At 55.1% G+C, this 23,635-nt stretch overlaps 2 protein-coding genes across 4 annotated transcripts in view; both read right to left on the bottom strand.

Annotated features, from left to right (window-relative positions):
• Positions 1-583: 583 nt before the first annotated feature.
• On the bottom strand, positions 584-15,324 carry MISP (mitotic spindle positioning). The gene is made up of 5 exons (XM_003422542.3): positions 15,122-15,324; positions 4,040-5,816; positions 3,326-3,477; positions 1,975-2,013; positions 584-1,437 (listed from the first exon to the last, which is right to left on the bottom strand). The coding sequence occupies exons 2-5, from the start codon at positions 5,736-5,738 to the stop codon at positions 1,348-1,350; spliced, it is 1,980 nt and encodes a 659-aa protein (XP_003422590.2). The 5' UTR covers positions 5,739-5,816; positions 15,122-15,324; the 3' UTR covers positions 584-1,347.
• A 54-nt stretch (positions 15,325-15,378) lies between these two features.
• Positions 15,379-23,635, bottom strand: part of PALM (paralemmin) — a 29,605-nt gene continuing 21,348 nt past the window's right edge. For 2 of the 3 annotated variants that reach the window (XM_064280036.1, XM_064280037.1), the window contains one exon: positions 15,379-17,493. In XM_064280036.1, coding sequence (XP_064136106.1) covers positions 16,964-17,493 — 530 coding nt within the window. In that variant the 3' untranslated portion in view covers positions 15,379-16,963. Of the gene's footprint in view, positions 17,494-21,781; positions 21,914-23,635 lie in introns of all 3 variants that reach the window. The other variant, XM_064280035.1, reaches the window with a different exon arrangement.

The raw sequence follows: 23,635 nt of genomic DNA, 5'->3' as shown, positions 1-23,635 counted from the left end.
TGTCTCAGTCACCTAGTGCTGCTATGACAGAAATACCACAGTGGATGGTGTCTCAGTCACCTAGTGCTGCTGTAAGAGAAATACCACAGTGGTGGGTGTCTCAGTCACCTAGTGCTGCTATGACAGAAATACCACAGTGGATGGTGTCTCAGTCAGCTAGTGGTGCTGTAACAGAAGTACCACAGTGGATGGTGTCTCAGTCCCCTAGTGCTGGTATAACAGAAATACCACAGTGGATGGTGTCTCAGTCACCTAGTGCGGCTATAACAGAAATACCACAGTGGATGGTGTCTCAGTCACCTAGCGCTGCTATAACAGAAATACCACAGTGGATGGTGTCTCAGTCACCTAGTGCTGCTATAACAGAAATACCACAGTGGATGGTGTCTCAGTCACCTAGTGCTGCTGTAACAAATACCACAGTGAATGGTGTCTCAGTCACCTAGTGCTGCTGTAACAAATACCACAGTGAATGGTGTCTTAGTCACCTAGTGCTGCTGTAACAAATACCACAGTGAATGGTGTCTTAGTCACCTACTGCTGCTATAACAGAAATACCACAGTGGATGGTGTCTCAGTCACCCAGTGCTTCTCTAACAGAAATACCACAACTGGATGGCTTTAACAAACAGTAATTTATTTTCTCAGCGTTTAGGAGGCTAGAAGTCTGAATTTAGGCTACAGGCTCCAGGGAAAAGCTTCCTCCCTCTCTCTGAGCTCTTGAGGCAGATCTTTCTCCCTTCAGCCTTTTTCGTGGCTCCTTGAGATCTCCATGTGTCTCAGCATCAATCTTCCTCGTCTCTGCTTCTCACTTGCTCATTTAATCCCTTTTATATCTCAAAAGAGATTGACTCAAAACACACCCTACACTAATCCTGCCTCATTAATGTAACAAAGACAACCCATTCCCAAACGGATTCCAACCACAGGGATAGAGGTTAGGATTTACAACACATATTTTGGGGGGACACAATTCAATCCATAACACCCTCATCGACCAGACACTCCACCCTCAGACTAGTGGGAACCAATTCCATCTTCAGGCGGGGGAGTGTGTCTCCTTCTTTCTTGGACTCCAGAGTGTTTGGCAAAGTCTTAGAAGAAGATTCCACAAGCATCCTGCTTCATCCCCAGTTTGAGACCCAAAAAGCAGAAAAAATTTCTCCAGGGAAATAAGAATGGAAAGAAAACCCTTGAGTCCAAAAGCACGTTCACCTTCATGATTATTGGCACGTAATTCTGGTTTTCAGATAGTGGATTTAAACGGGGACCTATTTTCTAAGGTGGGGGCTTGATGGCAGTCTTGGCAAGGCAGGAGGGGTGGGTGCCCCATCTCCAGCAGCAGCCTCAGTCTTCATCCTCGCTGGCATAGATGCCAGCTTCCCAGCGTTCTGCCATGGCGTTCTTGTGGCGGGTCACCCGTGTGGCTTCCACGATCTGCAAGAGGGGTATGGAGTTCCCGTGAGGGTCCTAACCTCCCCAGATATCGCCCCTCATCAAGTCACAGGAGGGGCTTAGAACAGGGTTCAAGCAGGGTAATCTCCTCCCCTCTTTCAGACCCTCTACCTCTAGTAATATGGCCAAGGCATGTGTTAACTCATGTTGAGTGCAAAGGCAGGGAAAATGCCTCCCTGAACTGAGTCTAGTTAAGGAGAGTAACGAATGTTTTCCATATATCGACTGAGGTAGGTGGGCTTCTCACACTCAGGTGACTCCTTTACTCAAAGTGTCCTTGACTTGGGCCTAATTTGCTCAAAAAACCATCACCATCTGATAAAGAGGTAACACACAGGCCCCATTTCTATAATCCACGCCTAAGGCAGATATCATGAGCAGATCACAGCGGAATCCACCTCAGGCAAACACTACCAATTGGAAGACTTCAGTGAAGTCCCCACGTCTAGAAGAAAGGTCTTTGATGGCCCTGATGCCATGGGGTAGGGGAGGGCACAGACGGAACAAGGGAAGACTCACCCCCAAGTTGATGTCGTCTGAGGGGTTGACGCCCGCGTACTGCAGGAAAAGAACACTTATCAGTTCCCGGGAACTCCCTGCTCTGCCCCACCCTGAGCCTGCCTGGAACTCGATACACAACCCATTTGTCACCACCTGGGACGGAAGGAAAGGTGTCCCCTGTCCACCAGTCTGCCCAAGTCCCTTGATTACCCCAAACTGAAAACCACCCACCATGCTGTTCCGGTCAGTGAGGCCTTGGTCTACCTTTTTTTCCATCATAATAAAGACAGGCTACATGTATGGGGCCCTGACTGTGGCTCCAAGCGCCTGCACTATTAATTCGCTCCATCCTTATGTGGAGGCTGAGAGGAGGGTGCTCTTACTATCTTGCTCATTGTGCAGAAGAGGAGGCTGAGGGTCAGAGAGGGGCAGTGGTTTGCCCAAGGGCACACAGCTGGCAAGTGGCAGAGCTGGGACTTGAACTTGGGTCACTGGGCTCCAGTCTGTGTCCTGAACTGCCAGGCCACACTGTCCTTGTCTGACGCCAGGCTGTGAGCACCAGGCAGTCGAGGTTGGTTTTGTCTTTCTCTGTCGTCTCCCCTGCGTCCCATCCAGAGAGGAGAGTGACCTAACAGTTATCAGCCGGGGGTCTGGAGTCAGGCCTGAGTTCAAGTCCCAGCCCTGAAATTCATAGGCTTCATGATCTTGGGTGCGTGTGATTTCAGATTTCAGTGCCTTGGTTTTCTTTTCTGTAAAATGCGTATGACAAAGCTTCCTATTAAGGTGTTCAAGGTTTAATGCATGGATTAATTAATGCTCAGTGTACTGGTGTCAGGTGCCCACTGTGGGAAGTAATAAATAACTATGACAATAACACATTAAAATAATACCAATGACGGGAAGAGCTTCTGTTTGGAAAGATGAAAAAGCTCCGGAAATAGGTTGTGGTGCACGTCACCCGACAGGTGAGCATGCTAGACTGCAATGAACTGTATGTTTGAAGACGGTGAAAATGGTAAATTGTATGTGTATTTTACCACAACGTTAAAAAATCACGAGAATGATAAACACTGTTCTCCTCCAAGACAGCTCGTCCTTCAGCCTTTGACTCAGGGGGATGACGTCTTGGTGGGGACAAAGACTCCCATCTTTGGTATATTCCCAGCCCCTGGGAGCAGAAGCCCAGAGATGGGCTTTACCTCCCATATGGGGTGAATAAACCGAGGCACATTCACCAGCCAGCAGTGAGGGAAAGAGGACTCGAATCCAGGTCAGACTGGAGTCTCCCAGTAACTCCCATCAACTGCCATTGCCTGTCTGTGGCTCTAATGGGCCTTGGGGGACAAGGAGTGTCCAGTTCTGGACTTACCCACACCTCCTTCTTCTTCCTCTGCAACTGAGCAGCCTCCGGTGGTGCTTCTGCGGGATCAGGCTCAGCCTTCACCGTCCATACCAGGCCTGAGTGCAGTCGGACGGGGGTGGAGAAGGGTGATTCAGACACAGAGTAGCTGCCTGTGATGCCTGTTGGGGGGTAGGAGGGAAGGAAGGGGCATCAAGGAGGGTCCCAGAGCCCCTTGTGGGCATCCCACCTGTCAGACTGGAGTCCAGAACACAGTCTTTGGCCCAGAGGCTGGGCCAGACGGGATGACTGGACAGGCCAGGCAGCTAGTCCAGAAAACAGATGGACAAATTGACAGAAAGAACCAGTCAGGAGAAACTGCCGACAGACAGATGGGCCAAACTTTTAAGGTGATAAAAATCAAAAGTGACTTGGGGGGGGGGTAATTCACATTGATAAAAAGGAGCAAAAGGGCACAACGTCTATAAACCTCTGTGTGCCTAATACCGAGGCACCCAAATCCATAAAGCAAGACCACAAGGCAAAGGCGACATCTCCCTTCAAAATCTACAGCTTTAGTAGACGGACGGGTAGACAGACCAGCTGACTGGGGGAGCACAGAGTCAGGGGACACCGTCCTACCTGAAGCCCCTCCTGACATCCCCAGACTCCACCGCCTCAGCCTCCCCTGCTCCAGTCTCAGAGACCCCGAGCCAAGCTGCCATTTCCGGGGCCCCTCCTCACCGGACGCCTGGGAGGAGTGCCTGGAGTCCTGGTTGCCGGAGCCCTCGCCTGGCGACGTGGAGAAGACCTCGGGGAACAAGGCGTTCCTCCGCTCCTCGGCCACCTCGCGCTCTCGCTGCAGCACGCTGGCCATCTCCCTCTCCAGCAGCTCGGACGACTGGGACTTCTGCAGCCTCAAGGGCGGGGCCCCGGCCACCTGCCATTGCCAGACATGGGAGGCCTCCGCCTCCTGGGGCACATCGGGAGCCCCGAACCGCAGGGGACGCAGGCGGAAGTACTCGTCCCACACTACACCCCCGTCGGCTCGCGGGGGTTTCTGGGGGGCCTTCAAGTGCTCTTCGTTTGGACCCGAACCCTTTCCGGGGGATTCCAAGCCACGCCTCTGAGGCCCTGTGGCCTTTGGAGAAGGCCCGGCCTTGACCTCGTCTGCAGACGGACCTCGGGGCTTGGCGGACGCGCCGAAGGCTGGGAACTGCAGCTGGGCGCTCCCGGGGCTCTGGAACGGCTGGTAGGCACTGGGCGGGATGCGGTCCACCCTTCTCACCTCTGGGGCCGGGTCGGCCGCTCGGGCGTCTGGGACCAGGTTGAGGACGGAGTCAGAGCTGAGGGCCCTTCTGAGTTCAGGTTGGGGGCCCTTGGAGTCCCAGTTGGGTGTGGATGCCCGGCCCCACTGCAGCCCCTGCCGACGATGGTCCTCCTCACGTTGAGTCTCCTGCTCGATGTCCCGCTGCACGTAGAGCGACGAGCGGCTCCTCTCCCGCCGCGGCGCCTCGGTCAGACTCACCTTGGTCAGCAGGGACCTGGCGGGGATCTCCACCAGCTCCTGGTGGCCGGCCGCCCGATGCAGGCCCCTCTGCTCTCTCAGGTCGGCCTCTCGTTCCTGGGCCAGCCGGATCTCCCGCTCGATGGGGGTCTCCTTGGGGGGCTCCGGGGACCCTGCCCGGGGGCGGGGGCCAGGCTCAGCCACCGTGCGGACGTCAGACCCAGCGGGCGAATCACGAACCTTCTTCCTCTCTAACACAACCACCTCCTTCACCTGAGGCCCGACAGCGACGCCATACCCATTGGCTACGTGGGGCCCATAGAAGGCCTTGGGAGCCTGGCTGACGCCCTGTGGGGCACCCCCGGGGACCACTCTGGATGGGGGCTTCCGAGGGGCCTCCTTGTTAGGGCGCTCCAGACTCAGGAACTGCTGCCGGGCTGCCAGGAAGTCAATCTGCTCCCTGTCCACTGCGTTCTCCTCCAGCAACTGGGACAGAGTGCGGTCAGGAGCCCTGTCCACCTGGTCTGGGGCGCCTCGGAGCGTGGCCACTGTGCCACTCTTCCTGACCGCCTGGCCCCGGATGACCGCCCGGCGGTCCCGCTCCAGGTCCTGAGGCCGCCTGGGGAAGGTGTCCCTGGCATCCTCCAGGTGGTAAGCCTTCATCTCCTCATCCTCCTCATCGTCTGGGTAGGGTGGTTGTGGGGACAGCTTCCCAGGGAACGCATGCAGGCTGTGGGGCGCTCCAGCCCTCATCATGTTCAGCCGGGCCTCATGGCTAGCCGGCCAGACAGGCTGCTTTCCCTGGCCCCAGCCAGTCTCCTCCGGCCCCACGCCCACCATTTTGAATGTGTAGCTGATGTCCCCATCAAGCTCCGGGCCAGTGATGCGGGGCGAGTCAGGGATGCCAAAGATGGGGTATCTGGTCACTCGGTCCATGTCCTCGGTGGTCACAACCTCACCAATGGGATCCTGGGGGTGACCTTCCTTGGTTGGGGTGGAGATGCTGCAGGTTCACTAAGGAAATTAGAAGGAAATGACCGTGTGTTATGGGTTGAATTGTGTCCCCCCAAAAGACATGTGTTGAGGTCCTAACCCTGTCCCTGTGAATGTGACCTTGTCTGGGGAAGGGGTGTTTTTCTGAGCAGATGCTATCAATTAAATCGAGTTCAGACAGAGTGGGGTGGTTCTTAACTCCTTCTGAGTGGCGTCTCATAGAAGAGAAGGACAGATGGGAAACAGAGTCACATGCAGGGGGAAGGCAGATGCCACATGACAACAGGGGCGGGCGGGTCTAGGACTGCTGGCAGCTGCCAGACGTGAGCGGAGAGGCAGGAAACAGCTTCTCTCTCAGAGCCCTCAGGCGGAATCTATATGGCCAAGGCCCTGATTTGGACTTCTGGGCTAGAACTGTGGGGGATAAAATTCTGTCCTTGAAAACCACTCACTTTGTGGTATTTTGTTATGGCCATTGCCATCGACTCAATTCTGACTCACAGCGACCCTATAGCACAGAGAAGTGCCCCATAGGGTTTCCAAGGAGCACCCAGTGGATTCAAACTGCTGACCTTTTGGTTAGCAGCCGAACTCTTAACCCAAGCATTAGACTCCAAAAGGCACCAGGTTGGAGCATTTCAAGAGAGGAAAAATTTCCAGTCTCTCAAGAGGCCAAGTCCCAGCCAAGTGGCCCCTGTGATTGGTTCAGGAGCAGGTAAGTGCCCCAGCCTGGCCAATGAGAGTATTCCATTCCCTGGTCTCTGTGATTGATTCATAGATGGACACGTGACTCAACCTGGCCAATGGCATAAAACCCTGAGACTTTGATTACAATTATGCAGAAAATTGGTACCCTCTTCCCACTGGGGTTGCTAGTCTCATGGGGTGAGGTTGAGAACTGCTGGGAGCCACGTGTTCCCCCTGTGGACACGGCTTGCTGACACCTGTAAACCTCTTGCCTTCAGGTCAATTCTGACTCACAGTAATCCTACAGGACAGAGTAGAACTGCCTCATGGGGTTTCCAAGGCTGCAGTCTTTACTGAAGGAGACTGCCACATCTTTCTCCTGCAGAGTAGCTAGTAGGTTGAAACTGACAACCTTTCAGTTAGTAGCTGAGTGCTTAACCACTGTGCCACCAAGTCACCTTAACACTGAGACGGCCCCCCACAGACATTGTTTGAGCTTCCGGATCCAGCCATGCCTGAATCCCTGGACTTCCACTTACTGACCCAGCAACTCATCCTTATGTGTCTCTGACAGAATTCCAGGCTTCCCGTTCCCTTGTCTCTTGAACACTCCACACCCTACCACAGTGAACAATTTGATCCCCCCCACCCGTGCATTCTACATCCTCCCTCCCTTGTGTCCAAGTCAGCTTCAGTTTTCAAGGTCCAGATCAAACACCCCCTCCCCAGAGCCCCCTCACCCGTCTCTCCCAAGGCATGGACCCTTTTCCCATTGCATTCAGTCAGAAACTCCTTCACTAACTGTTCACCAACATTTACAGATGCCCCAGGGGCCCATTCCTAGCTCAGGAATGTCAAGTGGGGAAACTGAGGCCCAGACAGAGACCCCGGTTCCCTGGCTCTCACATTCTGGTTCTCTTCCTTGCACCTGCCCCATCCCAGACAACTCCTGCCTTGGCCCCATAAAGACAGGAAGGGCTGGGAAATTCCTTGGACCTTGTCCTGCTGGCATCAGGTGCAGCTGCCAAGCCTCACCTTGACCCAGTGCCCCTGGGGATCCAGCCCTCCTCCCAGGTGTCCAGGAATGTTCTGGAAGGCCACGCACCTGCTCTCGCCCCTCTGTGGCTCTCTGTGTCTCCAGGGTAAAGTTCTCATGCCCCACCTCGTTACTCAAGGTTGCTGTCTGGCCTCAGCCCAAACCCCACACTCTGTAGGCACCCCACCCTAATCCTGACCTCCTCTTGCAGCTGTCTGTGCCTCGAGGACCCCCATCTCGGCTCCTCCACAGCCTTCTTTGCTGCAGCCCACAGGACACCTCCCCCCGGAAGCCCCCCAGATTGTCTCCTCCCTCAAAGCCATCATCTGAGCATCTCCCACCTGCCCAGGCCCATGCCAGGCGCCCAGAGGCTGGGACCTCATCTTTTACAGCTGCAGAAGGAGAGGCTCCCCAGGGGTACACGGGCTTGGAAGCCTGGGCTGTGACTCACCCTGCAAACAGCCCCATCCCCCGGCTCCACCAGAGCTGTTATTTACATGTGCTGCCTTGACAGCAGCTCAGTTTCAGAAGTTAAATGTATTTGTCCTAAGAAGGACATTCTGGAAAAGGGAAACGGCAGAGGCTGCAGAAGGTCCGCGGTCGCCAGGGGCGGGGGGGAGAGGAAGGTGCATAGGTAGGACATCGGGCACCTTTAGGGCAGTGTGACCGGCCTGGGTGACACTGTTCTGGTGGACACGTGACTCTACGACATAGAGTGACAACCAAAACCCAACCCGTCAGCGTCCAGTGGAGTCTGATCCACGGTGACCCCGAAGTGAAACGCTCCGCAGGGTTTTCTTGACTGTAATCTTTATGGAAGCAGGTAGCCAGGTCTTTCTTCTGCGTCACTCCTGGGCGGGTTTGAACCACCAACCTTTAGGTTAGTGAAAAAAACAAACCTGTTGCCATTGTGTCGATTCCAACTCATAGCAACCCTGTAGGGCAGAGGAGAACTCTGTTTCCAAGGAGCTGCTGGTGGATTTGAACCGTAGGCTTTTTGGTTAGCAGCCGAGCTCTTAACCACTGCACCGCCAGGGCTCCTTAGGTTAGCAGTCAGGTGCAAACTCTTAGTGCCACCCAAGAAACTCACAAAGAGTGAACCCTCATTGACACTGTGGACTTTAGTTAATAATTACATACCAACATCAGCTCACCTAGTGTAATAAGCGTTTCACACAGACGCAAGAATAATAGGGAAAACTGTGCAGAGGGGAGGGGGGTTGTCGTGGACTGAATTGTGTCCCCAAAACATGTGTCAGCTTGGCTAGTCCACGGTTCCCAGTATTGTGTGATTGTCCACCATTTTGTCACCTGATGCGACTATCCCACCTCTACGATTATTAGGAAACCCTGGTGGCGCAGTGGTTAAGAGCTACAGCTGCCAGCCAAAAGGTTGGCAGTTCAAATCCACCAGGCGCTCCTTGGAAACCCTATGGGGCAATTCTACTCTGTCCTATAGGGTCACTATGAGTTGGACTCCACTTGTCAGTAATGTTTTTTTTTTTTATGATATTAATGAGGTGGGATTAGTGGCCATTATGTAAATGAGGCAGGACTCAATCTACAAGATTAGGTTGTATTTTATGTCAATCTTTTTTGAGATATAAAAGAGAGAAGTGAGGAGAGAGACACGGGGACCTGATACCACCAAGACGCAAGAGCCAGAAGAACAGTGTGTCCTTTGAACCTGGGGACCCTGTGCTGAGGAGCTCCTTGACCAGGGAGGATGGATGACAATGACCTTCCCCTAGGGACAACAGAGAGAGAAAGCCTTCCCCTGGAGCTGGCACCCTGAATTAAGACTTCCAGCCTCCTAGACTGTGAGTGAATAAATCTCTGTTAAAGCCATCCACTGGTGGTATTTCTGTTATAGCAGCAGTAGGTGACTAAGACACTCGCTGACGGTATTTGTTACAGCAGCAGTAGGTGACTGAGACACTCGCTGATGGTATTTCTGTTATAGCAGCAGTAGGTGACTGAGACACTCGCTGACGGTATTTCTGTTATAGCAGCAGTAGGTGACTAAGACACTCGCTGACGGTATTTGTTATAGCAGCAGTAGGTGACTAAGACACTCGCTGACGGTATTTGTTATAGCAGCACTAGGTGACTGAGACACTCGCTGACGGTATTTCTGTTATAGCAGCACTAGGTGACTAAGACACTCGCTGACGGTATTTGTTATAGCAGCAGTAGGTGACTGAGACACTCGCTGACGGTATTTGTTATAGCAGCAATAGGTGACTGAGACACTCGCTGACGGTATTTGTTATAGCAGCAGTAGGTGACTGAGACACTCGCTGATGGTATTTGTTATAGCAGCACTAGGTGACTAAGACACTCGCTGACGGTATTTGTTATAGCAGCAGTAGGTGACTGAGACACTCGCTGACGGTATTTGTTATAGCAGCACTAGGTGACTAAGACACTCGCTGACGGTATTTCTGTTATAGCAGCAGTAGGTGACTAAGACACTCGCTGACGGTATTTCTGTTATAGCAGCAGTAGGTGACTAAGACACTCGCTGATGGTATTTGTTATAGCAGCAGTAGGTGACTAAGACACTCGCTGATGGTATTTGTTATAGCAGCAGTAGGTGACTAAGACACTCGCTGACGGTATTTCTGTTATAGCAGCAGTAGGTGACTAAGACACTCGCTGACGGTATTTCTGTTATAGCAGCAGTAGGTGACTAAGACACTCGCTGATGGTATTTGTTATAGCAGCAGTAGGTGACTAAGACACTCGCTGATGGTATTTGTTATAGCAGCACTAGGTGACTAAGACACTCGCTGACGGTATTTCTGTTATAGCAGCAGTAGGTGACTAAGACACTCGCTGACGGTATTTCTGTTATAGCAGCAGTAGGTGACTAAGACACTCGCTGATGGTATTTGTTATAGCAGCAGTAGGTGACTAAGACACTCGCTGATGGTATTTGTTATAGCAGCACTAGGTGACTAAGACACTCGCTGACGGTATTTCTGTTATAGCAGCAGTAGGTGACTAAGACACTCGCTGACGGTATTTCTGTTATAGCAGCAGTAGGTGACTAAGACACTCGCTGACGGTATTTCTGTTATAGCAGCAGTAGGTGACTAAGACACTCGCTGACGGTATTTCTGTTATAGCAGCACTAGGTGACTAAGACGGGAGTATATGGGAACTCTGTACTTTGCGTAATTTCTCTCTAAACCTAAAATTGCTCTAAAAAATAACGTCTATAAAAAGAAAGAAAGTAGTACCCAGGGTCACTATGAGTCAGAACCGACTTGACAGCACCTAACAGGAACAACAATAAGAAGAGAGAGAGAACTGTAGTCCCTCTGAACTGGGGACACTGCATCAGGTGGCATAAAATGAGTCATACCGTATCCTGTGGAACAAAGTTACAGCACTTAGGATGGAACCTTTCGTATGTATCCAGTACTAAAAGGACTATGGGAAGGACAACAATGTTCAAAACAAGCAAGCTTGGGCAACAATCCCAGGGCTGGGCCTTTGTCCCCAGAGGCAGTAGCACCTCATGGGCGGGTGCTGGAGGCCTTGAAGGCTGAGCTGCCTCTCACAGGCATTCCCTTCAAGTCATTGGAAGGGTGGGCGGATCTTTGAAAGAAGAATGCTTTTATTTAAGGGTTATCCCCTCCCACCCGAAACCATCAGCCCAGGACCCTCCCTCCCTGCAGCGCCTCCCCCCACTACCCTCATCCCAAAGCCTGGTACACAGCAGGTGCTTAATAAAGACAGGCCAAAAGAGCCATTGGTCTCTGCAAACACAACCATCCTTGGGTGCTCAGGCCAGGGTTCAGGGTCATTTTAGACGCAGGGGAATCTCTGGCCACCCTTCCAGTTCCAATTCTGCTGTCTGGCCCAGTGCTGACCGGAAGGCTGGGTGGGTCCTGCTCTGTCCCCTCCCTGGATCTTCCCAGGAAGGGCAGGCATGGCAGGAGTGTTTGCTGAGTGAGTGGACGGGTTTACCCAGCGGGGTTTATAATGCACATTGGATATGAACTCCTGGCAAAGGGGACTTCCCCACCCTGCCCTCAGGGGTGTCAGGTCTCCTGGTTGGGGTGGGGCCACACTCCTTCCTCTGCCCATTTCTCCAGGGTGACTCACAGAGGCCAGCAGGGGTGGGGCTCTGGCCCCAGGTCCTTGGGTTCAAGCCCTCTGTCCCTGCTTACCTGTGGCCTCGGGCAAGTCACCCCCATGCTGACCTTTGTATCCATAGCAGCACAAGGCAGCACCCACTCCAAAGGGCATACGTGAGGACTCAACTTCCTAGCCTGGTGTACACCACCCAAGAAAACAAACCCATTGCCAGCAAGTCCATTCGACACTGTAGGACAGAAAAGAACTGCCCCATAGAGTTTCCAAGGAAAGGCTGGTGGATTCCAACTGCTAACCTTTTGGTCAGCAGCTGAGCTCTTAACCACTACACCACCAGGGCCTCAGGTGCTCAATAGATGTTTCCACTGTGGTTGTGAATATTATTTTAACCTCTGGTCCACGGGTCTTCTTGGGGGTGACCCTGGGGCAGGCATCTCATCTTGCGAAGCCCGAGTCTCCCCATCTGTTAAATGGGGCAATGCCACCCCCTGGCAGGGCTCCAGGGAGGAGAGGAGAAACACCCGGGGAGAAAAAGCATTTCCTTCAAGGCATGGGGGACCCCGGGCACATGAGCAATACCAGCAGTCACAGCGAGCCTGCGTTCCCGAGTTATTCCCCCTGTGCCAAGCCCCTTACACTGCATCCTTCTTTACTCCTTTGAAGAACGGGGCCACTTTTGTCCCCAGCTTCCAGCCAAGGCAATAGAGCCCGGAGAGGGGAAGTCCCTCACCTGAGATCACACACCAAGTGACAAAGCAATAGGTTCTGAAGCTCTAGTGCCCTCAACTGCCTCCTCCTCCTCCAGGAAGGCCCCCCATTGCTCCTCCCAACTCGCCCTGCACCCCTGTCGATACTTGACTGAAACAGGGTTTATGGCCCCTGGTGCCATGCAGCTGATTCCTCTTCACCCCCACTGGCCTCCCGCCCATGGGTCAAAGGCCTCCTAGAGGGGCCTGAGGGTCAGATGGGGCAAGGCTTGGCTGGGTCACACAGCAGGGGCCTCCTGGGCTTCTTCTGCCCATCACTCAAGGCTGTAGTGCTCCTGGCTGGGCAGAGCCCCCAATGCCTTGAGACCTACCCTGACTCCCTGTACCCAGGGTCAAACCCCTGCCCCGACCCCACTGGATCCCCACCTGAGACCCCCCAGCCCCACCTCCAGGACCCAGGCTGAGTCCCTGCCCTGACCTCGGGGGATCCCAATCTGAGCCCCCAGCCCCAACCCTGGGACCCAGGCTGAGCCCCACAGCCCAGGCAGAGACCATGCGTAGATGGGCTCAGCCCACCCCTCCTCTGTCCCCAGACCAGACCCTGTGTCCTGGTTGGGGGGCTGTTTGCTGTCCAGGGTATGACTGGCACTGACAAGTGCTTCCCTAGAAGCCTCTGGGATCCCAGAACTGACAGGGGACCTCAGGCCCCTCCCCTCAGCAGAGTCAGAGCTCAGGGTTCAGGCCTGGGGTCGAAACGGAGGCCCCAGCAGGGTCTGGGGACGGGGCCTCTACTCCCCCTGGGAAGGGGTGGGGTGGGGAGGACACAGACCCCGAGGCCACAATGTCCCCAGGATGAAGAGAAAGGAGGACTCCACCAGCTTGAGACCCCAGCTGGGCCAAAAGGGGAGGGAGTGTCTTTCCCACAGGGCACCCTGCACCTCAAGCGTCCCCATGGGGAGCAGATGCTGTCAACTGATAGGATCTTGCCCATGCCAAAAACAGACCTCACCTCATCCAGTACTCCCAGCCCACACAGGACCCCCACCCTCACAGCACCCCATCACTTGCAGCACCCCTCACAGCACCCCCATCTCTCACAGGGCCCCCGCCCCTCACAGCACCCGCACTCAGCTTCATGCCATTCCTGGTCCCCCGAGTCCCCAGCCTCACCTGCAAGCTCCAACTCCAGCAGCTCTGAGCCCTGGCTCCAGCTCCCTCGTTGTTCATTGAGGCCTCCCTGCCCCACCCTGCCCACCAGGTTGTCAAGGAACCAAGGCCCCACCCAGCGGTGGTAGGTGCACCCCTCCTCCTGGCCCCACCTAGGCTGGGAAACAAAGTCCAGAGCGAGAGGAAGAAAGATGATACCCAGCAGGGTGAGGGCGGGCACCATGCCCACTGCAGCTATCCTTGGCCCACACGCCCTGCAGACAGCCAGAACTCCCTTGGTCCCTCAAGATCACTTTTGCCACTGGGAGGCCTCCCACTTTACAAACGAGGAAATCGAGGCTCAGAGAGGACACATCATTTGCCAGGGGTCACACAGCCAGGCCCATGCATCAGCTGCATGTTTTGAGGGGGGCTGAGCCCAAATCCCCAATTTTCCACACGGCTCCATCCCCCCAGACAACCCCTTTCTCAGACCTCTGAGGGGGTCAGCTGGGCCCGGGTCAAATCCCACACGAGCTCTCTGAGCATTGATTTTCTCCTCTGTGAAATGAGGATGTCCCAGTAGCTGGTTCCCTCGGGGCCACTGGGAGGGTCCCCAGGCTACTTCCAAGTAAAAGGCCCAAGAAGGATATCAGAAGTGCCAGTGAACGTTGGCTGGATGGGCAAGGCCCAGGCCCACTGACATGACAGAAGAACACTGAGGCTCGAGGTGGGTGACAGGTCTTCCGGGGGGGGGGCGGGGGACACAGTGAGGGGGCTGTGTCTTCCATCCTACACTACAGCCCAATGGCTGGGGCTGGGTCCTGACCTGCCCATGGGGCCCCTCTGAACCTCAGTCTCTTCTTTCCAACGGGCCCCCAGACTGGTGGCTACCCCAGGTAGGAGATTGGAGAATGGTCTGGAGAAAAGATCCAGGCCAGGGTAACAGTTTGAACTTGTAACACAGTGCTGGTGGTGTCAAACCTGGGCTGCTACAGCTTTGTTGGCTCTTTCCAACACCCCTTCAAGAACCTTTATCCCTGTTTTGCAGATATGGAAACTGAGGCACAGAAAGCTTAAAATCCTGTCCAAGGCACAAAGTGGTCTGTGATGAGGCTGGGATTTGAACCAGAGATCCCTGCTACCTTATGCCTTCCACAATCTTCACCTTCCCATTGCTCAGATGGGGAAACTGAGGCCCAAGTAGGCAAAGACAGGTAGTCTCCTAGGGCTAATGTGGAGATGAGGAACCAACTGTCCTGCTCCCAGACCAGGTCTGGCCTCCCACTCAGAGTTCACAAAGCCTATTTTACAGATGAGGAAACTGAGACCCAGAGGGATAGTGACTTCTCCAAAGTCACACTGAGAAAAATTCAGAGGAGGCCTTTCCTCTGAGCATAATGGCAGCCCTTATAAACACGCCCTACCCTGTCCCCTCAACTATTTCCCAGGGACTGGTTTCTCTGCAGAGTTGGGGGCCTGTGGGGACCCCTCCTCCCCTTCTGGGGGCTGTGAACCCACCAAAGGGGAGCCTCACACACAGCCAAAGGATGGCGCAGAGACAGGCGCAGAAAACAATGGCTTTGTGGGAAACAGAAAGCAGGTCTGTTGCCCAGTAGCTGCCCTCCCCCCCCAGGCCTTACCTGGTCAGGTGCTGCTCAGGTGGGCACAGGTGTAGCTGAATGATGGAGTCAGGTACCTGGTGGGAGTCTACCAATGCCTCCTACCCCACAGCACCCAAGGTGAGCCTGAGAGGGAGCGGGCTGCAGGCAGGTGATATCAGCTCACCGGGGCCCTGACTCAGCCTCCCCTTTAAAGGCTCCACTGCTGTGGCCACGCCCTACCCTCTGGCTTTGACACACCCTCCCCAACCAGGGGGAAATCCAATAACTCCAGGAACTCAGCTGTTCACACTGTTTATTTGCTTCTCTGGGAAAATCAAGAACATCGGGGGCCTTGTCACACATCAAAAGCAGAAAGGGGGCAGCAAGGGCACTTTTCAGCAGAGGCTCACAGCTCGAGGGACTCGGGGCAGGCTAGAGGGAGGGACAGGAGGGGTCCACAGCCACTGCCCAGGGGCACCCCTAAGGGAAGGCCTCTCCTCCCAGCCACTGAGAGTGGCCAAGCTGAGGCTAGAACCAGGCTTAGGTCAGAGGTGGTTCCTGCCTCTGCCCTGCTGAGACTGGGGGTGGCAACTGGACCAAGAGGTGGCCTGGGCACTGGGCACCAGGCTGGAGACCCCTAGGGAAGGGTATAAGATGGGGCCTGGTGGTTCAAAGCCAACACGTGAGAGGAGGGTGTCTGTGAGAATGTGCACGAATACACCTCTGGGAACAAGTGTGGCTGCACCCAGGGAGACACAAGTGCACATTGAGTGTTGGCTGCCCCCAGCAGGGGAGCCCCTCACCCCTTCCAGTGAGGGGGGGCAAGGAGCAGGCTCACCCCAGGCTGGGTGGCAAATGGGGGTCTCCTGCTCCAGCAGCCTCCCCGACAGGCTACACCCCACTCCACTACCCGCAAATGCTCCAAGCTGAGCAGGTCTGGCAGGTAGGGCCTGGTCTTTGGGGTGTGGTCGGGCAGGGGGACCCAGGATTCCGGCCCAAGCAGACTGGACAAGAGGCCAGGGAGTGGCCCCCTAGGGTCCCCAAATTAGCACCAGGAGGAAGGAGGGCCCAGTGGGGGTGGGAGCTGGGGACCAAAAGTGGCTCACGTGATCCCTGCCTTGGGCAGGGGGCAGCTCAAAGACCCCTGGCCTGCCCCATGCAGAAGGAAGCCTGGGGCTACAGGCCCGGATGGGGTTGGGGGGTGTGTGTCTCCAGGGCTCCCTTCCCCCTCTCCAGGCTCCATCATCCACTAGCCAGGCCCAAGGAGGGCATGGGGGGTGGGGGCACATCAGGCTGGGGTGCCCAGAGGGGCCCATTTTCTGTTCCAAGACCTTGAGCCTGGTGTCCAACCAAGACTCCCCAAAGAGGCACAGCCTCAACCCACAGCCCCTGATGGAGACACAAGCGCCTTCGCCAGAAACCCCACGGGGCCCCGTTTCTGGCAGACCTTACTCTAGGATACCTCGGCGGAAGTGGCAGGAAGGCACGGGAAGGAAGCCCAGAGGGTGGCAAGCTGGCTGAGGCCACGTCGAGGCCGGGATCATGCCACCGGGACCATCGTGGGTATGAACTGCATCTGTGAACCTGCCACGATGTGGGTAGGGGTCCTCGTTTCATGAAAAGCAGGTCTGTCCATATCTGTCTCCTACCAGGTGCAGGTGCCCGGCTCAGTGGTTCAGGATGGGTGTTGGGGGGTGGTGATGGGGTGGGGGACCCCGTCCCTCTCTTTCCAGTGAAAGAAAAATCAGAAGGAAGTGACAACACCGTGCGTCCTGGGGCCCAAGAGGTGGCAGGTGAAGGGTGGGCAGGCACCAGGAGGGGCCGGGCTCGTGGGTGTCGGTGGCTCGGAGGGCGGGGCCAGGGGCTGGGGGCTGGGCCAGCTCACATGACCGAGCAGCATTTACAGCGCTGCTTCTTCATGTCGAGGTCCTGGGAGTCGCTAGCGGGGAGCTCGGGCCCTGCTTGGTTCTCCTCCCTGGAGCCTGTGGTGGCAGGGGGCTCAGCGGCACTGCCGTTGGGTGGTGCGGGCTCCTTGGGCTCAGCCACGTCCTCGATGACCACCAGCTCTGCTGTGATGGTGTCCTGAAGCCCCAACACCTTCTTGGTCTCGGCCTCATCCTCCACGTTCTGGTAGCCCATGAAGATCATGGTGACTGGGGGCTCCTGGCCAGGTTGGACCCCTGGTGGACCCGATGTGGCCTCACCCGGCTGAGCCTGCACCCCGGTGATCTCCCGACGGGAGGGCGTGGTCCGGACGGCCTCCTCCATGGTCCCCCGGGTCTCTGATGCCCCAGCTGTGGACCCTGCCTCGCTCAGTGTGACCTCATCTGCCTTGTGGATGAGTTCATCCACCTCAGAGGAGCTCAGTGGGTGGATCCCGTTCTCCATAGTGCCATCCACAGCATGGACCACTGTGCAGGGAGAGACAGAGAGTGAGCTGGCTCCCGGGCACCAGGGAAGGCCTAGGCAAAGTGCAAAAACTTTTTACAGTGCTGAAACAGATAACATTGTCTTCAAAGTTAAAGAGGAAATCATGAACTAAATTCCACATTTAGAACTAACTGACCATTAAAACCATCTATTAGGATCTGTGGATGCAGCCAAAGTGGTATGCAGAGGAAAACTTATAGTTGTAAAAGCATTTATTAGAAACCAAGGGAGGCTGAAAATAAATGAATTGCAATTTCATTGTCCTGCATTCCGAAGCATTTCCGTATTCCTCAGCTGACCTAGCTCTCCTGCAATCACCCGACAGAGTAGTTCTATTTTCTTTTCCATTGTAAGATAGTGAAGACCGGGGTTCAGAAAGGGGAAGCAATTGGCCAAGGCCGCACAGATGGCCTGAGCTAGACTCCTGCCCTTTGTCTCAGCCTAGATCTCTTTCTTCTACGTGAGCAAGTAGAACCTATCCTGGGGAACCAGGGGTTAGGAATCACAAAAATTAAGAGTTTTTCACCTCATTGGATTTACTTGATTGCTTTTGAATTAAAGTTTAGTACATTTCACACAATCTTTTTTGTATGCTAATAAGCGTGAACAAACAAATCTGTCTTGGAAGAAGTGCAGCCAGAATGCTCCTTAGAAACAAGGATGGCGAGACTATGTCTCACATACTTTGGACACATCCTGGAGAAGGACATCATGCTTGGTAAAGTAGAAGGTCAGTGAAAAAGAGGAAGACCCTCAAAGAGATGGATGGACACAGTGGCCGCAACGATGGGTTCAAACTTAACAACGATTGTGAGGCTGGCGCAGGGCAGGCAGTGTTTGGTTCTGTTGCACACAGGGTCACTATGATTCAGAACTGACTGGGCGGCACCTGACAGTAAGCGCAACAAAGTCTACACTTCTTCCTCTGAGTTCTGCTTGGGTTGTATCCTATAGATTATGTCATTCTCTTTCAAGAGTAAATAGTATGTAATTTCCATTATGATTGCCCTTTTAACCCAAGATTTATTTAGAAAGTTGTTTTTAAATTCCAGGGAGTGGAAGGCTGTGGTGACGGAACACAGCTCACAAAATAAAAACTTTTTAACAGTCCTTACAACCTGCTTTACAACTTAGGACACAGTCACTTTCTAAAAATATTCTCCTGTGTTAGAACAGGTAGAGTTTTATATATCTTGTTAAGTGTGTTTTTCAAAATCTCTACCAACTTCACTCGTCTGTGTCTCTGACCTGTCATTTTCTGAGATGGGCTGCTGCCTCAAAGAACCCAGATTCCAGCGCCAGGGAGGAATTCCTAGCCATAGTCTGACCCCAGCCCCAGATAACAACCCTGCAAGCTCGCTGGAATGCTTGAGGAGGAGGGAGGGACACAATGGGTTGTCCCAGGGACTCGCCTCCTCCCTGACCAAGGGTCAGGATTCCTGTTCTCGGCTTCCAGCAAGAAGGAAAGTGCTCTCCACTTTCAGTTTCCAAACCCCTGGGGAGGTGTGTCCCTGCTTCAAGGCCTCACAGTGACTCTGGACTGGAGGCCCAGAGGGTGGGGTGTGCCCAGGTATCACAGAATTGAGTTGAGGGTTTCCCACTGGTCATGGCCCCAAGAGAGGAATCCAAGCCCTGGGTTGCCATGGAAACGGGTCACGTTTCCATTGCTGAGCAACCAGAGTCCAGTCTGGCCAGTCCTGAATCCCCAGTGGTCTGAGCAGCTGATATTGAAGATATACTGTGTGAACGTATGTCTCCTCTGCCCTCTTGTGGCCACCGGTGGTCACTCCAGCCCAGGGGATGAGGCGCATGGGGCCTGCTCAGCACCTCACAGCTGGGGAGAGCAGGAGCCGGAATTCAGTCCAAGTCTACGCCCCAAAGCTGCCCTCAAGCTGGCGGTGGGACCCCTTTAATGGTATCTGGGTGCTCCAGAGGCCCAAAGAGCCTCTCAGAACAGAGGCTTTGGGAATCCCAACCACAATGAGGTACGACTTCGCATGCACTAGGATGACTATAAAAAATAATAATAGCAGTAATAACAATAAAAAGGACAATGGCTTGTGTTGGCTTCTAAGAACGCTCCTTAGACGCGAGGATGGGGAGACTACATCTCACATACTTTGGACATGTTGTCAGGAGGGATCAGTCCCTGGAGAAGGACATCATGCTTGGCAGAGTACAGGGTCAGCGGAAAAGAGGAAGACCCTCAACGAGGTGGGTTGACACAGTGGCTGCAACAAGGGGCTCAAGCATAACAACGACTGTGAGGATCGTGCGGGACTGGGCAGGGTTTGGTTCTGTTGTACGTCGGTCGCCGTGAGTCGGAACCGACTGGATGACATTTAACAACAACAAATATTGGTGAGGATGTGGGGAAACTGGAAAGCTCATCCGTTGCTGGTGGGAATGTCAAGCGGTGCAGCCTCTGTGGAAAACAGTCTGGGGGCTCCTCTAAAGGTCAAACGCGGAGTTACCACGTGACTCAGCGATTCCAGTCCTAGGTACGTAGCCGGGAGAAACGAAAACGCACATCCACACAAAAGCGTGCAAGAACGTTCACAACAGCCAGAATATGGGCCCAGCCCAGTGTCAACCGACAACAGGCGATGGGTGAACACAATGTTGTACATCCGCACAATGGAATACGACTCGGCCACGAAGGGGAACGAAGGTGTGATATATGATGTGACTGGATGAACCTTGAGAATACTAAGCTTAGTGAAGGGAGCCAGTCACGAAAGGCCCCCTGGTGTAGGATTCCTTTTATGTGAAATACCATCCTACCAGGTGGGGCCAAATCCATGGGGACAGAAGGTGCCGGGGCTGGGGGAGGGGGAATGGGCAGACTGCTAATGGGCTCGGGGTTTCCTCTTGGGGTGATGGAATATTCTAGAAGTAGGCCGTGGTGGTGGTGCTTGCACAACTCTGTGAATGCGCTGAACTGTGTGGTATGTGAACTACATCTCGATAGAAAAAAATAAATAACAGGCTTTGGGGCTTCTGCTCAAGGCCTCTCTCCTCCTCCCAGGTTCCCCCCTTCCTTGTGGACAGCTCCCATGGCCACCAGAGGGAGCCTTCAAACCAAATCACATCTGGGTGCCACAGCCACCGGCCCAAGGCTCACAGACACACAGGTAGTCCCTCAGGATACCGCCCTGGGGGCCCCCAGCCTCAACTCAAAGTCCTTCTCTCCACTCTGAGCATCAGCCCCCTGGGCATCCCTCAGTTCCTCCACCCTGAAAACTCCATCCTACCCCAGGCCCTTTGCACGTGCTGTGCTCCTTCTCATCTCTCAGGCCTCAGCTCCAAGAATTCCTTCTCTGAGAAGCCTCCCTGGCTCCTCCCTGCCCTGTATGTCTCTGGGCTTATCATACTCTTTATCACAACCGTAATAATCAGTGAGCTGCTGCTGGGCCTGCTGGCCGGGTGCCCCCGAGGACCCAAGGTTAAACCTCAGAGCCTAACCCAGCACCAGTACATGGTCAGGCCTCAAGGTCATGCCAGAACAGGCTCTCAGCCCAACAACAGCAGGCCCTGTGTGATGAGACCCTGGCCCGGGACAGCATCTGCATCATCAAACTGGGGTCTGGGACCCATGCAATCTCCACAGTGACCACCTAGAACAGGAGGACACACCTGTCCTGGGCCACAACCCTCCCCCACCTGGTGATGACATGTGTGTCCTGGGCCACAACCCTCCCCCACCTGGGGATGACACGCATGTCCTGGATCCACATACCTCCCCCACCAGGTGATGACACATGTGTCCTGGACTCTTATACCCTCCCCCACTAGTGATGACACACGTCTCCTGGCCCCACACATCCTGCCCCCACCTGGTGATGACACACATGTCCTGGACCCACATACCCTCCCCCATCTGGTGATGACAGGCATGTCCCAGGCCCACACACACCCTCCCCCATGTGGTCATGACACACGTGTTCTGGGCCTGCATACCCTCCCCCACCTGGTGACAATATGCATGTTCTGGACCTGTGTTCCTTCCCCCAACCTGGTGGCAACACCCGTGTCCCGGGCCCACATATCCTGCCCCCACCTGGTGATGACATATGTGTCCTGAATCCTCACACCCTCCACCATCAGTGATGACGTGTCCTGGCCCCATACATCCTGCCTCCACCTGGTGATGACACACGTGTCATGGCCCCACACATCTACTGGCAGCTCCATGGGCCTGTGGTCCGAGTTCCCGATTCCAGCTGAGTCGTGGTGTGTGGGGAGCAGGGGGCGGGGGCTCGCTCATACCTTTGGTCTCGTCCTCGTAGACCTTGATGCCCTGAGGGAACGGCTCCTGGGGGAGCAAGGTGGTGCTGGACAGCACCCTCGTCTCCCCCGTCACCTTGTCCTTCTCCACCGTGATCTCGACCGAGTACATGGCTGGCACGAGAGTACAGCGTTACGCAGCAGCCAGCCGCCCGCCCCATGCCTCCCACCACGCTCATGGCCAAGCCAGGGAGGGGAGCCAGCAGGGCAGAGGCCAAGCAGTCATTGCAGGTCGTGCCAGAGGTGCCAGTGCACCATCCTTGACGTGGCCCTCCCTCACTCAACATCCTTCCATAGCTCCCCAGTGCCGAGGGCAACAGTCTAAATTCTTCTTTTCAGTTTTTGAGGCCCCATACTTGCCATCCATCCTGACTCAACCTCGTCCCTCTGTCTTCTGAATGCCATCCTTCGCTCAGCCACCAAACTACTGTCTCCAGGCCCTGGTCCCATTCCACTCCTGTCACACAGCCTTACTCGTTTCCACTCCTCACAGGAGCAAAGTGGGTCCAAGGGAGGCTGTGCCTTGCCTGTGGTGACACCAGGACTCATACTCTGGCCAGCAGACTCACATTCCCAGCCTCACATCTGCCCGTCCCAGACCACTGCCTCCTTCCTCAACGTATAATGTAGAGGCACCCATTTCAACACAAAGAACTATGCCTTCTTTAAATGAGTGTCCTTGTCCATGAGAGCTGTCAGAGTGGCAATCCCATAGCTAGCATCTCCCTCAACCTTGGCTTATAAAAACCATGTGGGGAGACTGAGTCCGCCCAGGGCTGACTGCCGCCATGGCTCTGACCATGCCCCCAAGTGGTGGATGTAAGAACTGAACTCCTTGTGGGCTTCCATTCTCCTGGCTCTCACTGGATGCCTGAGAGCCCCATTCTCCTGCGGTTTCCAGGACCCCAGGGTCACCTGGCTCTCCTCCCCACCCCCATCTCCGACGTTCAGGCCGAGTCCCCCCTCTGCTCCAACTACACTGGCTCCCAGGACCCCACCCTGGCTCACAGCTCCAAACTCCGCCAGTGCCGATGGGCCCTGGGGTCCACCTCCACCCGGACCTCGTCCTGGACTCCAGACTTGTATCCCATTGCCTCCTCGACATCAGCCCTCAGGGTCCCGCGGGAGCCTCAACTCACCAAGTCCAAGACCCGACACCCATGTGCCCCTGCCGTGTCCTCCCACCTTGGTCAGGGGGAGCTCCAACCTGTCTCTCTCTCATCCCCACATGCCATCCAACTACAAACCCTGCGGGCTCTGCCTTCAAAACACACTTGAATCCACGCCCCACCCCCCCGCCCACCCCATCAGCACCCGTGGACGAGTGGAGTCACCCTGCCTGGGTCTCCAGCGCCTCTAGTCTGTCCTCCCACGGCCGTCTGAGGGCGCCCGTGAGCACGGAGTCTGCCTGCACCCACGGGCTGTCCTCCTCACGGCCGCCAGAGGGAGCCCGTGAGCACCAAGTTGGCCCGAGCCTGCTCTGCCCACCGCCCCCAGGGCTCCCATGACCTCCGACCCTCAGGTGAAAGCCTGAGTCCTCCCCGCACCTACAGGACCGTGCATGGCCTGCCCCGGCCCCTCCTTGCCCTCCCCTCCTCTTTCTTGCCCTCACTCACTCAATCCAGCCTCACGGCCTCCTCCCTGTTGAGCATGCCAGGCACAGTCCTGCCTCAGGGCCTTTGCACAGGCTGTTCCCTCTGTCCTGGCACACTCTTCCTTCAGATGTCTGGATGCCTCCCTCCCATCTTTCGGGTTTTTGCTCAAATGTCACCTCCTCAGTGAGGCCTCGGATTAAAACTGCTCTTTCACAGTTTCCCACGCTCTGCCTTGCTTTTC

The sequence above is a fragment of the Loxodonta africana genome, chromosome 3, assembly GCF_030014295.1.
Source record: "Loxodonta africana isolate mLoxAfr1 chromosome 3, mLoxAfr1.hap2, whole genome shotgun sequence".
NCBI lineage: Eukaryota > Metazoa > Chordata > Mammalia > Proboscidea > Elephantidae > Loxodonta > Loxodonta africana.
Note: the sequence above shows the minus strand (reverse complement) of the source record. Positions and strands in the feature narration are given on the sequence as shown.

Excerpts from the sequence above, each read along its gene's own strand:
- MISP (XM_003422542.3), bottom strand. The coding sequence starts at position 5,738 with ATGGACCGAGTGACCAGATACCCCATCTTTGGCATCCCTGACTCGCCC. Across the intron at positions 2,014-3,325 it reads GGAAGAAGAAGGAGGTGTGG|TACGCGGGCGTCAACCCCTC; the intron begins GTAAGTCCAGAA and ends CTTTTCCTGCAG. Across the intron at positions 1,438-1,974 it reads CAGACGACATCAACTTGGGG|ATCGTGGAAGCCACACGGGT; the intron begins GTGAGTCTTCCC and ends CCCCTCTTGCAG.